The sequence below is a fragment of the Hyla sarda genome, chromosome 6, assembly GCF_029499605.1.
Source record: "Hyla sarda isolate aHylSar1 chromosome 6, aHylSar1.hap1, whole genome shotgun sequence".
In the NCBI taxonomy this organism is placed as follows: Eukaryota; Metazoa; Chordata; class Amphibia; order Anura; family Hylidae; genus Hyla; species Hyla sarda.
Window position 1 is genome coordinate 140615395 of NC_079194.1, and position 16018 is coordinate 140631412.

Sequence of the window (16018 nt, forward strand, 5' to 3'; positions counted from 1 at the left end):
AACTCCTTATATGCTTCAACCTCACTTAAAGTTTTTGTTACAGTGGTGTGCCATGGTTTTCAGTCACCGTTCCAGGTGAGGACCTGAACAATTGTGCAAAGTTGGCTGCGAACAGAGTTCCATACAGTACATCGAGAATGGGAACAGGGGCCACATAACCCAGTATTCATGATCACAACCAGGTTCACAGACACAGTACTCACCTTAATAAGGTTCACTAGAATATGGAAATTCTTCACCGCCAAACTCCAGCACATTAGATGCTTTGCCTGTATCTGTAAGACACATAAAAACTCTTAAGAGCACAATTATGCCTGTAAACTATGACATGTCAAAGATGTGCTCCTAGCAATTTATCATTGTTTTACCCTGTATTTGCGGTGTTTATTTGTTGCACAATTTGTCGCAGTTACTGTTTAGAGACTTTTTCATTGAGACTTATGCTTAAGATGCTTCTTCTAAAATTGTGCAGCTATGCCATAGTCTGGTAACTTTTTTGCACTGGTCATGAATATATAATGTGCATCTTGTTGCATAATTTGCCACAAAGCTCTCAACTTATTGCATATCTACAATAGCCCAGACCTATCTTACAATACTGGCTATGCACAGCATTTGTTAAAAAAAAATGCACATTGCTGTGCAACAGGTTAAAAAGTTGCAAAGGAGGAACTATACAAAGTGGTATCCTGAAGTGTAATTTAAACAAAAATGTGTACTGGCACAACATTTATCACATGCCACGCAACCATGTAATTTGGCAGACATACACATTTTACACAATTTACAAAACAGAGTAAGCAACATTAGCGTATTCCTTTTAATAAATCAGGGAAGCAGAAAGCAGCACACTTTCATATTAAGACTGGTGTATGAAGTGGCAGTCTTGATAAATCCCCCCCTTGTCTTCTGGTTTTTAAAATGATAAATAAAGAATAAAAAAAAAATAATAAAAAAAAAATTGTCAGGGTCGAGAATTCAGACTGCCACAGATCATTAGAACAAGTGGGGAGAATCAGGCAGTTAAGTGCTTCCCTCAATTGCACTTCTGATCTTAATCTTAAATTTTCTTTTCCATCATTCTCTGCTAGCTTCATATTGGTTTCAAGTAAGAATCCCATATCTCATAACTGGTATTTGGCAAAACTTTCTTTCTCTGTCTTTTTTATTGTTATTGATAGGCAGTCATAGTGTTCCCCCCAAGGGCCTCCAGACACTGAGCAGACTATATCTACCCTATGGAATATACAACATTATGTTCAATGCTTTAGAGATGTGTGGTCTCTAAATGCTGAGACAACTGTTTTCATGGACCTTCCCTGCTGTTTCAGCATGTAAGGAATGCACACTGGTAGCACAGCACAACCCAAAGGAGTGTGAGAGGCCTAGGCAGTACAGTCCTCAGTACACAGGAGAAAGCAGTCTCTGCTCACATTGCTGGTGGCCTAACATCCTTTATTCTCTTATGCCTACAATTAGTGTCCCCCACATTAGGTAAGCAGCAGATGTCCCCCACATTAGGTAGGCAGATGTCCTCCACATTAGGTAGGGAGCAGATGTCCCCCACATTAGGTAGGCAGCAGATGACCCCCACATTAGGTAGTTAGCAGATGACCCCCACATTAGGTAAGCAGCAGATGTCCCCCACATTAGGTAGGCAGCAGATGTCCCCCACATTAGGTAGGCAGCAGATGTCCCCCACATTAGGTAGGCAGCAGATGTCCCCCACATTAGGTAGGCAGCAGATGTCCCCCACATTAGGTAGGCAGCAGATGACCCCCACATTAGATAGGCAGTAGACAATCACCATAGTAGGCAGCAGATGACCCCCAAAGTACCAAAGTAAGCAACAGTTCCCCCATAGTAGACAGCAGATGTCCCCCACATTATTATTTTTTTAAATCAGAAAATTTTTATTGAACTGTTTTAAACAGCATACAAAAACAAAAAATACAAACACATAGAACCCTACCTACCCACACAGACATAAAGGCAGACACACTAAATGGATAGCCATACACCTAACCAACTGTCCCACCTCATTCCAAAAGTTGAGTACAGTCCCACATCACATGAAGCAGATGGGCATCAGGCAAGGAACAACGGGGACAGCAGGAATCTGACCGTATTCCAATCTTGTGTAAGAAAGCGGGAGTCCGATATACCCCGCAATACAAATATTTGGGACACCCGGTGGGCTTCCGAAACTGCATGCCATGGGGTCATAGTCACAATCTATGCCCACTGCTCACCCGACACGGGACCCACATTTGACTCCCATTTATCTTTTATATTCAATGAATAGGCCTCATGGTAAGAGGACAGCAGCTCTCTATATAACACAAATCACACCCATCCAAACCTGAGTAAAAAGATAACCGACCACCAAGGTCGAAACGGCCGTCAAATCATAAGCTTGAGATTGATGTTGCGATTGAAGATAGCGATACAAATATGAGTAAGGTAGATAAAATTACTCTTGCAATTGAGCAAATGATTTCAAGATTGGCCCATTATACAATTGGGAGAGATACAAGACTCCATGGGCAACCCAAAGAGAAATGTCTGGCAACGGACACAAGTCGGACAGATCCGGATAATACCATAAAGGAGAATAGGTAACAAACATAGGATAGTGCATAAGGGTCCTAAATTTCATCCACACCTCACGAATAAGTACAAAAGTGGGAGGCTGATCTGGGGGTCATGTCTGTGCAGCCATCTCCACCTTACCAATATGCCTCGACACTAGATCACCTGTGCACCCCATAGTGACAAACTGCACCAACATCTTCAACTGCTTAACCTGCGACACCAGAAAGTACAACCAAGGATTTGGGATAGATAAACCACACGCCTCCTTACCTTGCTGCAATATTTCAAGACTGTTCATAGCCGGCTTGCCATTCCAAATAAGTTTCCTGTATAATGACTGAATTCTAATGAAATATCTCATGGGAATCCAAACAGGGGCATTATGTAAAATATATAGGAACTGAGGCATAAGGACCATCTTAATCAGGTTAGATCTACCAATAATGGAAAGGGGAAGTTTACGCCATGTAGCCACCTTACGAGAACTACGATCCAGCAACGGAAACAGGTTAAGAGCTACGTAATCAGAGGGAAAGGCAGTAACTGAGCACCCACAGGGAGGCCAACCCTAGCAATAACCGGTATAGGAGGAAGGGGATCAAGGGGAAGAATTGTGGACTTGTCCGTCTGCCACATTAGTTAGGCAGTTCCTCCATAGTAGGCAGCCCTTCCCTTATAGTAGGTAAGAGTTTCCTGGGACCTCATTTGATAGATGTTCCCACTAACCTATCACACCTTAGGGATACTAAGAACACAGTGAAAAACATTAACCCCTTAAGGACCAGGCATTTTTCATTTTTTGCACTTTCGTTTTTTCCTCCTTCCCTTTAAGAAATCATAACTCTTAATTTTGCACCTAAAAATCTGTATTATGGCGTATTTTTTGCGCCACCAATTCTACTTTGTAATGACATCAGTCATTGTACCCAAAAATCTACGGCGAAACGGAAAAAATAATCATTGTGCGACAAAATAGAAAAAAAAAATGCCATTTTGTAAATTTTGGGGGCTTCCGTTTCTACGTAGTAAATTTTTCGTTAAATAGGACACATTTTCTTTATTCTCTAGGTCCATACGGTTAAAATGATACCCTACTTGTATAGGTTTGATTTTGTATTACTACTGAAAAAAAACATCAAATACATGCAGGAAAATGTATACGTTTAAAATTGTCATTTTCTGAGCCCTATAACTTTTTAATTTTTCCATGTTCAGGGGGCTAGGAGGGCTATTTTTTTGCGCCATGATCTGAAGTTTTTGTCGGTACCATTTTTGCATTGATCGGACTTGATCGCTTTTTATTCATCTTTTCATGATATAAAAAGTGACCAAAAATATGCAATTTTGGACTTTGGAATTTTTTTGCGCGCACACCATTGAACGTGCGGTTTAAAAAGCGGTATATTTTTATAATTCGGACATTTCCGCACACTGCGATACCACATATGTTTATTTTTATTTACACAGTTTTTTTTTTATTCTTGGAAATGCCAGGTGATTCAAACTTTTATTAGGGGAAGGGATCATTGAAAGGCTTAATGATTTTTTTTACACTTTTCTTATGCCATATTATAGCCCCCAGGGGGGGCTATAACATTGCATGTACTGATCTTTACCATTGATTGAAGCATCTCCATAGGAATGCATCAATCAGTGTTTTCGGCGATTGAATGCTCAAGCCTGGATCTCAGGCTTGAAGCATTCATTCGGCGATCGGACTGCAGGAAGGAAGGTAAGAGACCTTCCTCCTGAAGTACAGCTGTTCGGGATGCCGCGATTATACCGCAGCGATCCCGAACAGCTCCCTGAGCTAACCGGCACATTTTACTTTCACTTTTAGCTGCGCGGCTCAGCTATTAGCGGCGGGTCCCGGCTTCACTATGACGCCGGGCCCGCCGTGATCTGATGCGGGGTTACCGTGTAACCCCGCGTTATATCACGGGAGCGGGACTAGGGGCGGTTGTTTACGCCCTTGGTCCTTAACAGGTTAAAGGGGTTATCCAAGAAAAAACTTTTATTTGTATTTTTTTTTTTTTATATATCAACTGGCTCCGGAAAGTTAAACAGATTTGTAAATTGCTTCTATTAAAAAATCTTAATCCTTTCAGTACTTATGAGCTTCTGAAGTTAAGGTTGTTCTTTTCTGTCTAAGTGCTCTCTGATGACACATGCAGGGATGTGGAAATCCTATCGCCCGACGCCCGGGACAAGTAGTTTTGGGCGCCGGGCAGGTGAATTGTTTATAGATATAGCCCTGTATCGGGCTAGCAGGGACAGACCGACTTCCCCCTTATTTTTCTTTACTGCCAGTGTGAGGCGCAGGAGCAGATGGAAGTCTACACCTCACACCGGCACTCAGAGTGTATGAAGGGGGCGGCGGCGGCCCCCAGCTGACCGCAGAGCCCGAGGTCGCACGTTCGCCTTACATAATTGAGCCACGCCCCCTTATCTAATGCTCCCGGAGGATGGAGGACGCAGCTACACAGAACACAAGAGGACAGGGGCAGAGAAAGGATGTCCACAGCTCGGCACACAGCTCCTCCCCTCCCCCGCACACAGCTCTATCCCTCCCCCTCCCCCTGCTCTTTCTTCACAGGACCTAATCCACCACGGTGAGGCTGCATGTTTGCACGGGGAAAACAAAGAGTGGGGGAGGGGAAAGAGGAGAGGACGTCCGTTGTGAGGGGAGATTTTCAAACCCATGGAACCTCACACCGGCCGGGACTACAGCTCTGATGTCCACTCATGGCGGCTCAGGTGAGGAGGCAGAGAATGCAGACGGCGGCGGCAGGAAGGGTGGTTGTATATGTAGGGTGTATGTGTGATGTGTATGTACTGTATGATGTGTGTATGATGTCTGTCTGTGTGTGATGTGAATGTAATGTATGATGTGTATAATGTCTATGTGTGATGTGTATGTAATGTATGATGTGTGTATAATGTCTGTGTGTGATGTGTATGTAATGTATGATGTGTGTATAATGTCTGTGTGATGTGTCTGTGTGTGATGTGTGTATGATGTCTGTCTATGTGATGTGTGTATGATATCTGTCTGTGTCATGTCTATGTAATGGATAATGTGTGTATGATGTCTGTCTGTGTGATGTTTATGTAATGTATGATGTGTGTATGTATGTGATGTATGATGTCTGTCTATGTGTGATGTGTATGTAATGTATAATGTGTGTATGATGTCTGTGTGTGATGTGTATGTAATGTGTGATGTGCGTATGATGTCTGTATGTGTGATGTGTGTATGATGTTTGTCTATGTGTGATGTGTGTATGATGTCTGTCTATGTGTGATGTGTGTATGTATGATGTGGGGTGGGCAGTGGTGTATGTATGATGTGTGTGTGTATATGTATAGTGTGAGTGTATGTGTGAATGTCGTCTGTGTGATGTGTGTATGTAATATATGATGGGGGGGCAGTGGCGGGTGTATGTATGATGTGTGCATATGTATGGTGTGAGGGTATATGTGTATGATGTATCTGTGACGTGTGTATGTAATGTATGATGTTGGGGGGGCACTGCCGCCGCCACCGCCAGTTGTGCCATCTAATTTTTATTTATTTTTAGTGGCTTTTGGCCGCCCGCACTAAATTGCACCCCCAGAATCCCACCCTCCATACTCGCCCGACGACCAAGAGCCCCACGGATGCACGCAAACACACCCGAACCAAAACTACAACTCCCAGCAACTCTCATAATCTAAACTGTAGAACTATAAAGTGCAACATGCTGGGAGTTGTAGTTTTGGTTCAGGTCAGCTGCAGAGCTATAGGCTGCATCAGGGCATGCTGGGTGTTGTAGTTACTAACTGTAATTCCCAGTATTCCCTGACACAGACTATGGCTCTGCAGCTGACACGGACCAAAACTACAACTCCCAGCATGTTACACAATAACCTTAACTGTACTACTATACAGTGAAACATGCTGCAACACCCACACAACCATAGGCTGCATCAGGGCATGCTGAGAGTTGTAGTTATCTAGTAACTAAATGCAACTTCCAGCATTTTCTGACACAAAATGCAGCACATAAACTGGAGAAGCAGAACACCCCCCAGTAACACATAAGTCCCTATGAAGACTAAAAAATATTGATTAAAATATTTTAAAAAGTGCGTATATATGTGAATAAGCCCCTTTCCTAATAAAAGTTTCCAATTTTCTTTAAATAAAAATAATGTACAAAAATAAACATAAGTGGTATCGCTGCATGTGGAAATGTCCAGACTATTAAAATATGATGTTAATTAAACCGTATGGTGAACGGTGTAAATGTAAAAAAAATAGTCCAGAATTGTTCATTTTTGGTCACTTCATATTAGAAATTTTTTATGGTGATCAAAAAGTTACATTTAGACTTTCCTGGGCTTGCCTCGGGTGTAAAAGGAGATAGCTACAGCTCTCCGGCCGCTAATAGCCTGACATGCTGCGATCACCGTGGCCGCTATTAAACCATTAGATCACCGCTGTCTAAGTTGACAGCAGTGTCTAAAAGGATCTTATATCCATCCCTGGTGGTCTAGTGGGGGGGATCGTACTATTTTGGTCGAAATTATTTTATCTACCAGGACAAGTGGATTTTCTTGAGGGACAAGTAGATTGTGTTCCGCTTTAGTCCCTTGGACAAGTAGTTTTTTTTTTTTTTTTATTTCCACACCCCTGCACATGTCTTGGGAAACGCCCAGTTTAGAAGTAAATCCCCATAGCAAACCTCTTCTAAACTGGGCGGTTCCAGAGACACGTGTCATCAGAGAGCACTTAGACAGAAAAGAACAACCTTAACTTCAGAAGCTCATAAGTACTGAAAGGATTAAGATTGTTTAATAGAAGTAATATACAAATCTGTTTAACTTTCTGGAGCCAGTTGATATATATATATATATATATATATATAAAAAATTTCCTGGAATACCCCTTTAATGATCTCACAGTCACAGAACACTTTACTAATGAGTTTGGATGTGGAGGGACTATATAGTAATATTAACTTGGGAACATCACTTGGGAATTCAAGCCACGATCACATTTTTCGAACATTAAAAGTAGGCTTTTCTTAGAACACAATTCCTACAGAAAAAGACATAGTGATAAGAGATATCAATTAATCATATAATATTATGGAAGTTAATATTGATTTCTCTATCGGCTCCATTGGGGGGACACAGACCGTGGGTGTATGCTGCTGTCTCTAGGAGGTGTGACACTATGGTAACAAAAACAGTTGGCTCCTCCCAGCAGCATATACCCGCCTTCAGGCTCTGAGCCAATCAGTTTAAGCTTAGTGTCTAAGGAGGTGGACGGGTCTGGTTTGCTCCGGACCAGGTCTTCTGTTTTTTTTTGTTTTCCTAGTTAGGGACGTGTTAGTTTTTTATTCCTTTTCTTTTCTGTTTTCAGGTGGGGACTCAGGGACTGCGGTTCCACGTTTTCCCATTGCGAGTGAGGTGGAACAGACATTGCGTATATGCGCTGTTAACTCCCCCTCGCCAACGGTCAGCGCTTGGGTGATACCTCATGCGTCCGGGTCCCCCTATTTCCCTGCTCGCCTCACTCGCGCATAGCAGCCAGGCGTGATGCCGGTAACTAAAGCTGACTGAAGACTTCACTGAAGACTCCTTTAGGTAAGTACTCCCCCCCCCCCCCTTTTTTCTCCATAGGTACGAACTCGCAACTTCTGGAGACCCCCTGTTTTGGCCCACCTACACTTTATGGGCTAGCCTAGGCAAGGGCTGTACTTTATTCTGGGGGAGCAGTGGTACCTGAGGGGGCATTTTTTTATGGGTCACTACTCTTATGTGTGTGTGTGTGTGTGCTTGGTGCACTTCACTTATATGTGTGTGCGCATGTGTGCTACCATGTCAGCCCCTTATATGCGGCTGTCAGCCGCGGCGCTGTATCGGGCTGGACGCTCTCAGCGCCGGTTTACTTTCGTTTCGTCGGCAGAGCCTTATATGCGGCTGGTAGCCGCGGCGCTGCCGTGAGCCGGGCGCTTCAGTGCCGGCTTATTTTCTCTTTCATCGGCAGTCTCTGCCGGCGCTTTGTCCACCCGCTCTCTTCCCCCGGGTGCATAAACGGCTGCCAGGTGCGCTCGGGACAAGGAGCGGGCGCCATGACAGTTCTTAAAAAAAATATAGCTCTGCCCACAGGGCTAGGAGCTCTCAGAGGCACTAAGCAGCCTCCAATCAGCGCCGTGGGCGCAATTTTCAGTTAGAAGGGGTCAGTTAGTGAGTGCCTTGCTTCAGGCACGCCCCTCTCTTCCTATTGGCTGGCCTGTTCACTCTCTTTCTAGCTGCTCAGAGCGAGTTCCCCTCACTGCAGCTGACAGGGGACACAGACTAGGGTGAGAAAGTTCCTATCTCCCTTTTTTTCTTTCTACATTATGTTCGTATCCAGAGCTGTTCCTTCCTCTAAACAGAAACCTGGAACTTCCGTGACTTACTATCTCTGTAAGCACTGTAATACCAAGATGTCTGGCTCTGCTGAGCCCACTTGCCCTGCCTTCTCCACTGCTCCCCCAGACCCCCTGATGTCCCTTCAGTCCCGGTGGGTTCAGCCGCTCCGCCAGCCTGGGTTTCTTCCCTGTCCCAGTATATGGCTGACTTGACCAAAGTCTCCCGTTCGGTGGCTAAGGCCTCCCGGGAAGTGGTGTCAGCCTTGAAGGGGTCTTCCCTGCGCAGGACCTCTGGAAGGGCCCGTTCCTCGTCTCCACATACCTCACGCTCTCACAAGCGTCCTAGGGGTGCCTCGTCTGACCCTTCCATTGAGTCTTCAGATAGACGTGAGTGTTTCCCTCGTGGGTCCCACCCCGGTCATCTGGGCACAAACGTCGTTCCTCTAGAGGACGTTCTCTGAGTCGCCGCTCTGCCACACCAGAGCTGCGTACTCAGTCAGGGTCACCCCCCTCCAGGACTGCCTCTACTCATTCTCATTCCCCTGGTGAACGAGGCTTCTGAGCCAGCATCTGACTCAGAGGACAGCTCGGACTCAATTGCAACGGTGAACTCTTTGGTGATAGCCCTAAGAGACACCTTTCACTTAGATGACCCAGAATCTTCGGATGTCAATCCAGGAGTATCCTTTCATCGTGCGAAGCCGGCCCTTCAAAGGTTCAGCTCTCACGCTGACTTTGACGACATTCTGGAAACCGCATGGAAACATCCAGACAAGAGGTTTCCGGGAATCAAGACAATTCAAGAACATTATCCATTTGACAAGGACCTTGTCACTAAGGTGGTTTCCCCTCCCTCAGTGGATCCACCAATTTCCCGGATCTCTAAGGCGACTACACTGCCTCTGGCAGATGCCGCTGCCTTCAAGGATCCCACGGATAAGAAGGTAGAATCCTTAGCGAAGTTTGCCACTGAAAAAGCTGGCTCTTCTCTTCTTCGCCTCGACATGGGTGTCCAAGGGCCTGGCGGAGTGGTGCCAAAAGCTCCATCAGGATATCTTAGCGGGATCCCCCCCCCCCCCAGCTCTCCAATGCTCTAGCCACGGCTCCTCGGGTCTTTACAAAGATCCTTGCGCCAGTGATGGGCCTGTTACGGTCGAGGGGAATCTCTGTGATACCCTATCTGGATGACCTTCTCATCAAGGCTCCAACCAGAGCCCAGACTCTGGAGAATCTGGACGACACTCTCCACACTCTGACTCGCTTCGGGTGGATGGTCAACCGGGACAAGTCAGTCCTCCGCCCTACCCAGTCTCTAACCTTCCTGGGACTTCAATTCGACATGGCCTCTGCCCGGATTTGTCTTCCGCCAGAAAAACGTCTGGCGCTCCGGTCGGGGGTCCGCTCCCTTCGGTCCCGGGTATCAGTCTGCATCCGCACTTGCATGGAAGTCCTGGTTCGGATGGTGGCAACTATGGAGGCCGTACCCTTTGCCCAGTTTCATTACCGCCCCCTTCAACTGGCGATTCTTTCCCGATGGAACAGGTCTCCTCTGTCCCTCGATCGTCAGATTGTTATCCCTCGCAGGGTCAGTCAGTCTCTGCTCTGGTGGCTCCGCTCCCCCCTTCTTCTCCAAGGGCGGTCATTTCTTCCCCTTCACTGGCAGGTTGTTACAACGGATGGCAGCCTGTCGGGCTGGGGCTGCGTGTTCAGGGATTGGACGGTTCAGGGACTCTGGTCTCCCCAGGAGACCCTTCTTCCGATAAACATATTAGAATTACGAGCAATTCTTCTTTGTCTTCTTCATTGGGAGTCCCGTCCTGTCCGCGTTCAGTTGGACAACGCCATGGACGTGGCGTACATAAATCGACAGGGCGGCACTCGCAGCTCGGCAGCCATGGCCGAGGTGACCAAGATTCTCACCTGGGCGGAGAGCAAGGTTCCGGCCTTTTCGACAATTCACATTCCGGGGGTGCTCAACTGGGAAGCGGACTTCCTCAGACGGTCCTCACCCGACCCCGGCAAGTGGTCTCTACATCCAGAGGTCTTCGCACAACTCTGCGACCTCTGTGGCATTCCGGACGAGGACCTCTTCGCGTCCCAGCACAATCGGAAGATCCTTCCTTTTGTGTCCAAGTCCCGGGACCCTCAGGCTCTGGCCGTGGACGCCCTAGTAATTCCTTGGGCGGGGTTTGCCCTACCCTATCTGTTCCCTCCTCTTCTGCTCCTTCCCAGGGTGCTGAGGAAGCTTGGCAGAGGACGTCCCCGCCATTCTGGTAGCTCCAGATTGGCCCCGAAGGTCGTGGTACGCCGACGTAGTCAGGCTCCTGGACGACACTCCACTGCGCCTTCCACTCCGTCCGAACCTGCTCTCTCAGGGTCCTCTTTGCCACCCCAATTTACAGTCTCTGCATTTGACGGCGTGGCGGTTGAGACCGCGGTTTTGAGGGCCCGCGGGTTCTCTTCCCAAGTCATTCACACCATGCTCAAGGCTCCTAAGCCCTCCTCTGCAAGAATTTACCACCGTACTTGGCGGTCTTATTTTCGTTAGTGTGAAGCTCAAGACTTCTCCCCGGTAACCTTCTCGGTTCCCCGTCTTCTCTCCTTTTTGCAGTCGGGGTTGGAACTAGGGTTGTCTCTCAGTTCCCTTAAAGGTCAGGTTTCGGCCCTTACTGTTGTTTTCCAGCAGCCCCTGGCTTCTAATTCTCATGTCCGGACTTTCCTTCCTCCAGGGTGCACCCTTTGAGCCCCTTAGAGAGGTGTCTCTCCGCCTCCTTTCTTGGAAAGTGGCGTTTCTTGTTGCTATCACCTCCATCCGCAGGGTGTCTGAATTGGCAGCTCTCTCCTGCCGTTCTCCGTTTCTGGTGATCCACCAAGACAAGGTTGTTTTCCGGCCAGATCCCTCCTTTTTGCCTAAGGTGGTTTCGGCTTATTTTTGCTTCTCTCTCTTAGTCGTAATAATGTTTATGACACTTCACATATATTCTGTTCTGATATTCCACCCATATATAAGTGTAATACTTGAAAAAGACTGTACAGTGGATATGTGGTCCAATATGGAAAAGAATTGTAGACTTCCAGACCAACGCGTTTCGGGGTATGTGAATGAGCATAAACCGCTCCAACCCCTTCCTCAGTGGTGAGTGATATCACTCACCACTGAGGAAGGGGTTTGGGGCTTTATGCTCACATATCCCGAAACACGTTGGTCTGGATGTCTACAATTCTTTTCCATATTGGATCACATATCCACTGTACAGTCTTTTTTGAGTGGTTATGCTGAAGACTGAGTAATCATTTTTTGCATAACCTTTTCCTTATCAATTCTCCTTTGGGTGTGAGAATATCTCAGTTAACCTTGTATATTTTTTCTGTGAGCTACACATATCTATTTATTTATGAATTTAATACTTACCTGAATGCATCTCTATTTGGGGGATGCGGGGATCACATGTCTGACGTCCGTATTAGGTGAGATATTCTGGTGAGGTGGTCTACATACATCATACACCCGGACCGTCCCAGTTTGTTAAGTTACAAGAAGTGAATGGCTGAATAGCCAAATCTGACAGACTCCACTCTGATGTGGCAATTTCTGAGTGGACTATGAATGATGTGAGATACATGTCATGAGCTGATTGGTAGTGGAGTAGTAGCCTTTGAAACACATCTACAAACAGAGCTTATAAATCTAAGTATCCTGATACGGCATTAGTACCGCTGCCCTTGACAAAGCCAGTTGTGTCCGGCAAAACGTTGGGGGAGGTATATCTACTTAATTTTAACTGGCAAAGTGAGGGATTATGGCATAGGAAGAAATACAATCAGTGTACACAGTTGTAGAAAATGATCTATCAAACCTGCTAAAAGAGCAGGGCATTAATTATAATTTACAAATGAATAACACTGTTTACCCTACAGAATAAATACAGAGTTGGCTATCCAAAGCAGCCATATTCTACCACTTTGTGGTAATACAGTACTTCTTTGGGTATTATTTTAACCCCTTAAGGACAATGGACGGCAGGTCTTGGCTGCTATCAGCAGCCAGGGACATGCAGGTAATGGCGGACATCAGCTATTGCGCTGATGTCCGCCACTAACCCCTCAGATGGCGTTATCAATGCAGATCACGGCATCTGTGGCAGTGCTGCGATTTTAATGACTGATCTGAATGATTTAATGACTGATTTTTTGTTGTTATTTTCTCCGCTCTGAAAGACCTCTGTATAGCAGATTCCTTCACTAACATTTTTTTCTCCCACAAACTACATTAACCCCTTTCCGCTATAGGACACATGCCTACGTCCCAGCACCCAACATGTTCGAGCGCTGGGACGTATGCATATGTCCTGGCGATCTCCTGCACTGCCGCGGGCAGCTCAGGAGATCGGCGGGATCGCGCCAGTCCCGGCAGCATTAACCCCATAGATGCCGTGATCAATCCTTATCACGGCATCTATTGTGTTGAGAGGGGAAGTGTGCTCCCCCTGTTTACCAACGGGTCACTGTTGGTTGCTATGGCAGCAGGAGGCCAGATCATAGCCTCCTATCTGCCTGCTACAGAAGCCTGTGAGATCAAGCCAGAGGCTTGATCGCATAGGCTTTAGTGTGTGCAGCTCATCAGGTCATACTGTGCTGCAGTATAAATGTATTGCAGCATAGTATAACCTTTCAAAAGTGAAAAATAAAATAATAAAAGGTTGTTCAATACATGTATGAAGTGTATAAAAAACAAAACAAAAAAAAAAACCCTTTCCCAATAAAAACCTGTATTGTCATCAAAAAAGATCAAAAACACAAACCATATACATAATAGGTATTGCCACGTCCATAATGACTGGTACTATAAAACTATAATGTAAATTATCCTGCAAGGTGAACGCCGTAAATAAAAAATAAAAAAATTTAAAAAGCCCTAAATTCGGCAATTTGGGTACAAATAGCGGAATAAAAAAGATCAAAAGGTAGCACGTGTCGCAAAAGTACAGCTCATCCCGCAAAAAATAAGCCCTCATTCAATGGTGTCGGACGAAAAATAAAAAAGTTATGGCTGTTGGAAAATGAATGGCAGAAAAAAAATTTTGCTCAGAAAAGGAAAAAGAACATCGAAAGCTATATAAAATGGGTATCGCCATAATCTTACTGACATTTGCCAGTTTTTCCACAATATTTTGGAGTTTTTCACAAAAAATGCTGCTTGTGTCAACAAAATGCACCACTTATATGAAGTAAAACATGTCACTAAAAAACAAATAAACAAACAATCTCAGAATCGCTCCGCTCAGAAAAAGCGTTCTAAAGTTATTTGCATTTAATGAGACCCAGTCAAATAAAATAAAAAAAAATAGCCTGGTCGTTAAGGTAAAAAAATGGGTCTGTCCTAAACCCCTTAATGACTCAGGGTTTTTCCACTTTTGTTTTTTCCTTCTAACATTTAAAAAATCATAGCTCTTTTTTGCACCTAAAAATCCATATGATGGCTTATTTTTTGCACCACCAATTCTACTTTGTAATTACAGCAGTCGTTTTACCCCAAAATCTACAGCGAAACGGGAAAAAATAATCATTGTGCGACAAAATTGAAGAAAAAACTCAATTTTGTAACTTTTGTAAAAATTTGTAAAAATGACACGCTCTCTTTATTCTGTAGGTCCATACGATTAAAATGATACCCTACTTATATAGGTTTGATTTTGTCGAAGTTCTGGAAAAAATCATAACTACATGCAGGAAAATGTATACGTTTAAAATAGTCATTTTCTGACCCCTATAACTTAAATATTTTTCCTCGTACGGGGCGGTAGGAGGGCAAATTTTTTGTGCCATGATCTGAAGTTTTCAGTGGTATCATTTTTGTATTGATTGGACTGTTTGAGAGCTTTTTATTCATTTTTTCATTATATAAAAAGTGACCAAAAATATGCTATTTTGGACTTTGGAATTTTGGACTTTGAATGCCGCATATAAAGGGTTAATAGCGTGTGGCACCGTGATCAGTGCCGCACGCTATTATCCACGGGTCCCGGCCGTTGTTAGACGGCCGAGCCCAACCCGCTATGACGCCCTTAAGTGGTTAAAGTGTACCTGTCAGATCACCCCAAAAAAACTAAACTGTTTTATGTTGCTCAGTATCTCATCCTGATCATGTACATATTTGTATGTGTCTATGACCTATATTTCTCTAAGAATTAGCTTTATTTATGAATTCCCTTAATGTTGTCGACCAGAAGCAGGGGGGCAGGTCCCTTTCTTCTCCTCAGGTGATAACCACTCCCCCTCCTCAGTGACTGGTCTGGGAGTGAGCATCTGTAACCCTTTCCTTTCTGGTTTTATGCTATACAAACAAACACACAGCTTTTGCAACAGCTGGAGGCATATTATTGGTAAAACTCAGATTTACAGCAGTGTTGCTGCAGGCTGTGTTCCTCCTACCGTTGCAAAATTACAACTCCCAGCATGCCCACACATCATTTGGCTGTGCAGGCATGCTGGGAGTTGTAGTTTTGCAACAGTTGGAGGCATATGATTGTAGTCCCCCTGTATTAGATGCACACACACACACATTGACACACATGCACATTACCTAGATAACACAGATTTACACACATACATATATGTCTACACACACACACACACACACACACACACACACACACACACACACACACATACACATATATACTTAATTTATTCATACACATGCACATTACCTAGACAACAGAGATTTACACAAATACATATATATTTACACACATATATACATGCAGGGACATTTATAAATCCTCCATTCAGTCCCCATCGTCAGTCACCAGCTTTTTTCATCATTTGCTCACAGGCAGCAGTGTACTCCTGCCCCTCCCCCCTTCTCCTCACACGAGGAGACTGTGAAGTAAACACAGACAGTGAGGGAGCCGATCACAGCAACTTTAGATCTGCAGACCTGTCAATCATGAAGTGGGTCCATGATGTAGGGGATGACGAGTGGACACAACCAGGCTGGTATGTATACCAGGAGGCAG

General features: G+C 44.9%; 1 protein-coding gene across 4 annotated transcripts in view; it reads right to left on the reverse strand.

Moving 5' to 3' along the window:
- The window catches only part of FANCD2 (FA complementation group D2), a 165435-nt gene that overhangs the window by 7211 nt on the left and 142206 nt on the right, over positions 1 to 16018 (reverse strand). For all 4 annotated transcript variants that reach the window (XM_056525269.1, XM_056525270.1, XM_056525271.1 and 1 more), the window contains one exon: positions 204 to 275. In XM_056525269.1, the coding sequence (XP_056381244.1) occupies positions 204 to 275 (72 nt within the window). The remainder of the gene's footprint in view (positions 1 to 203; positions 276 to 16018) is intronic.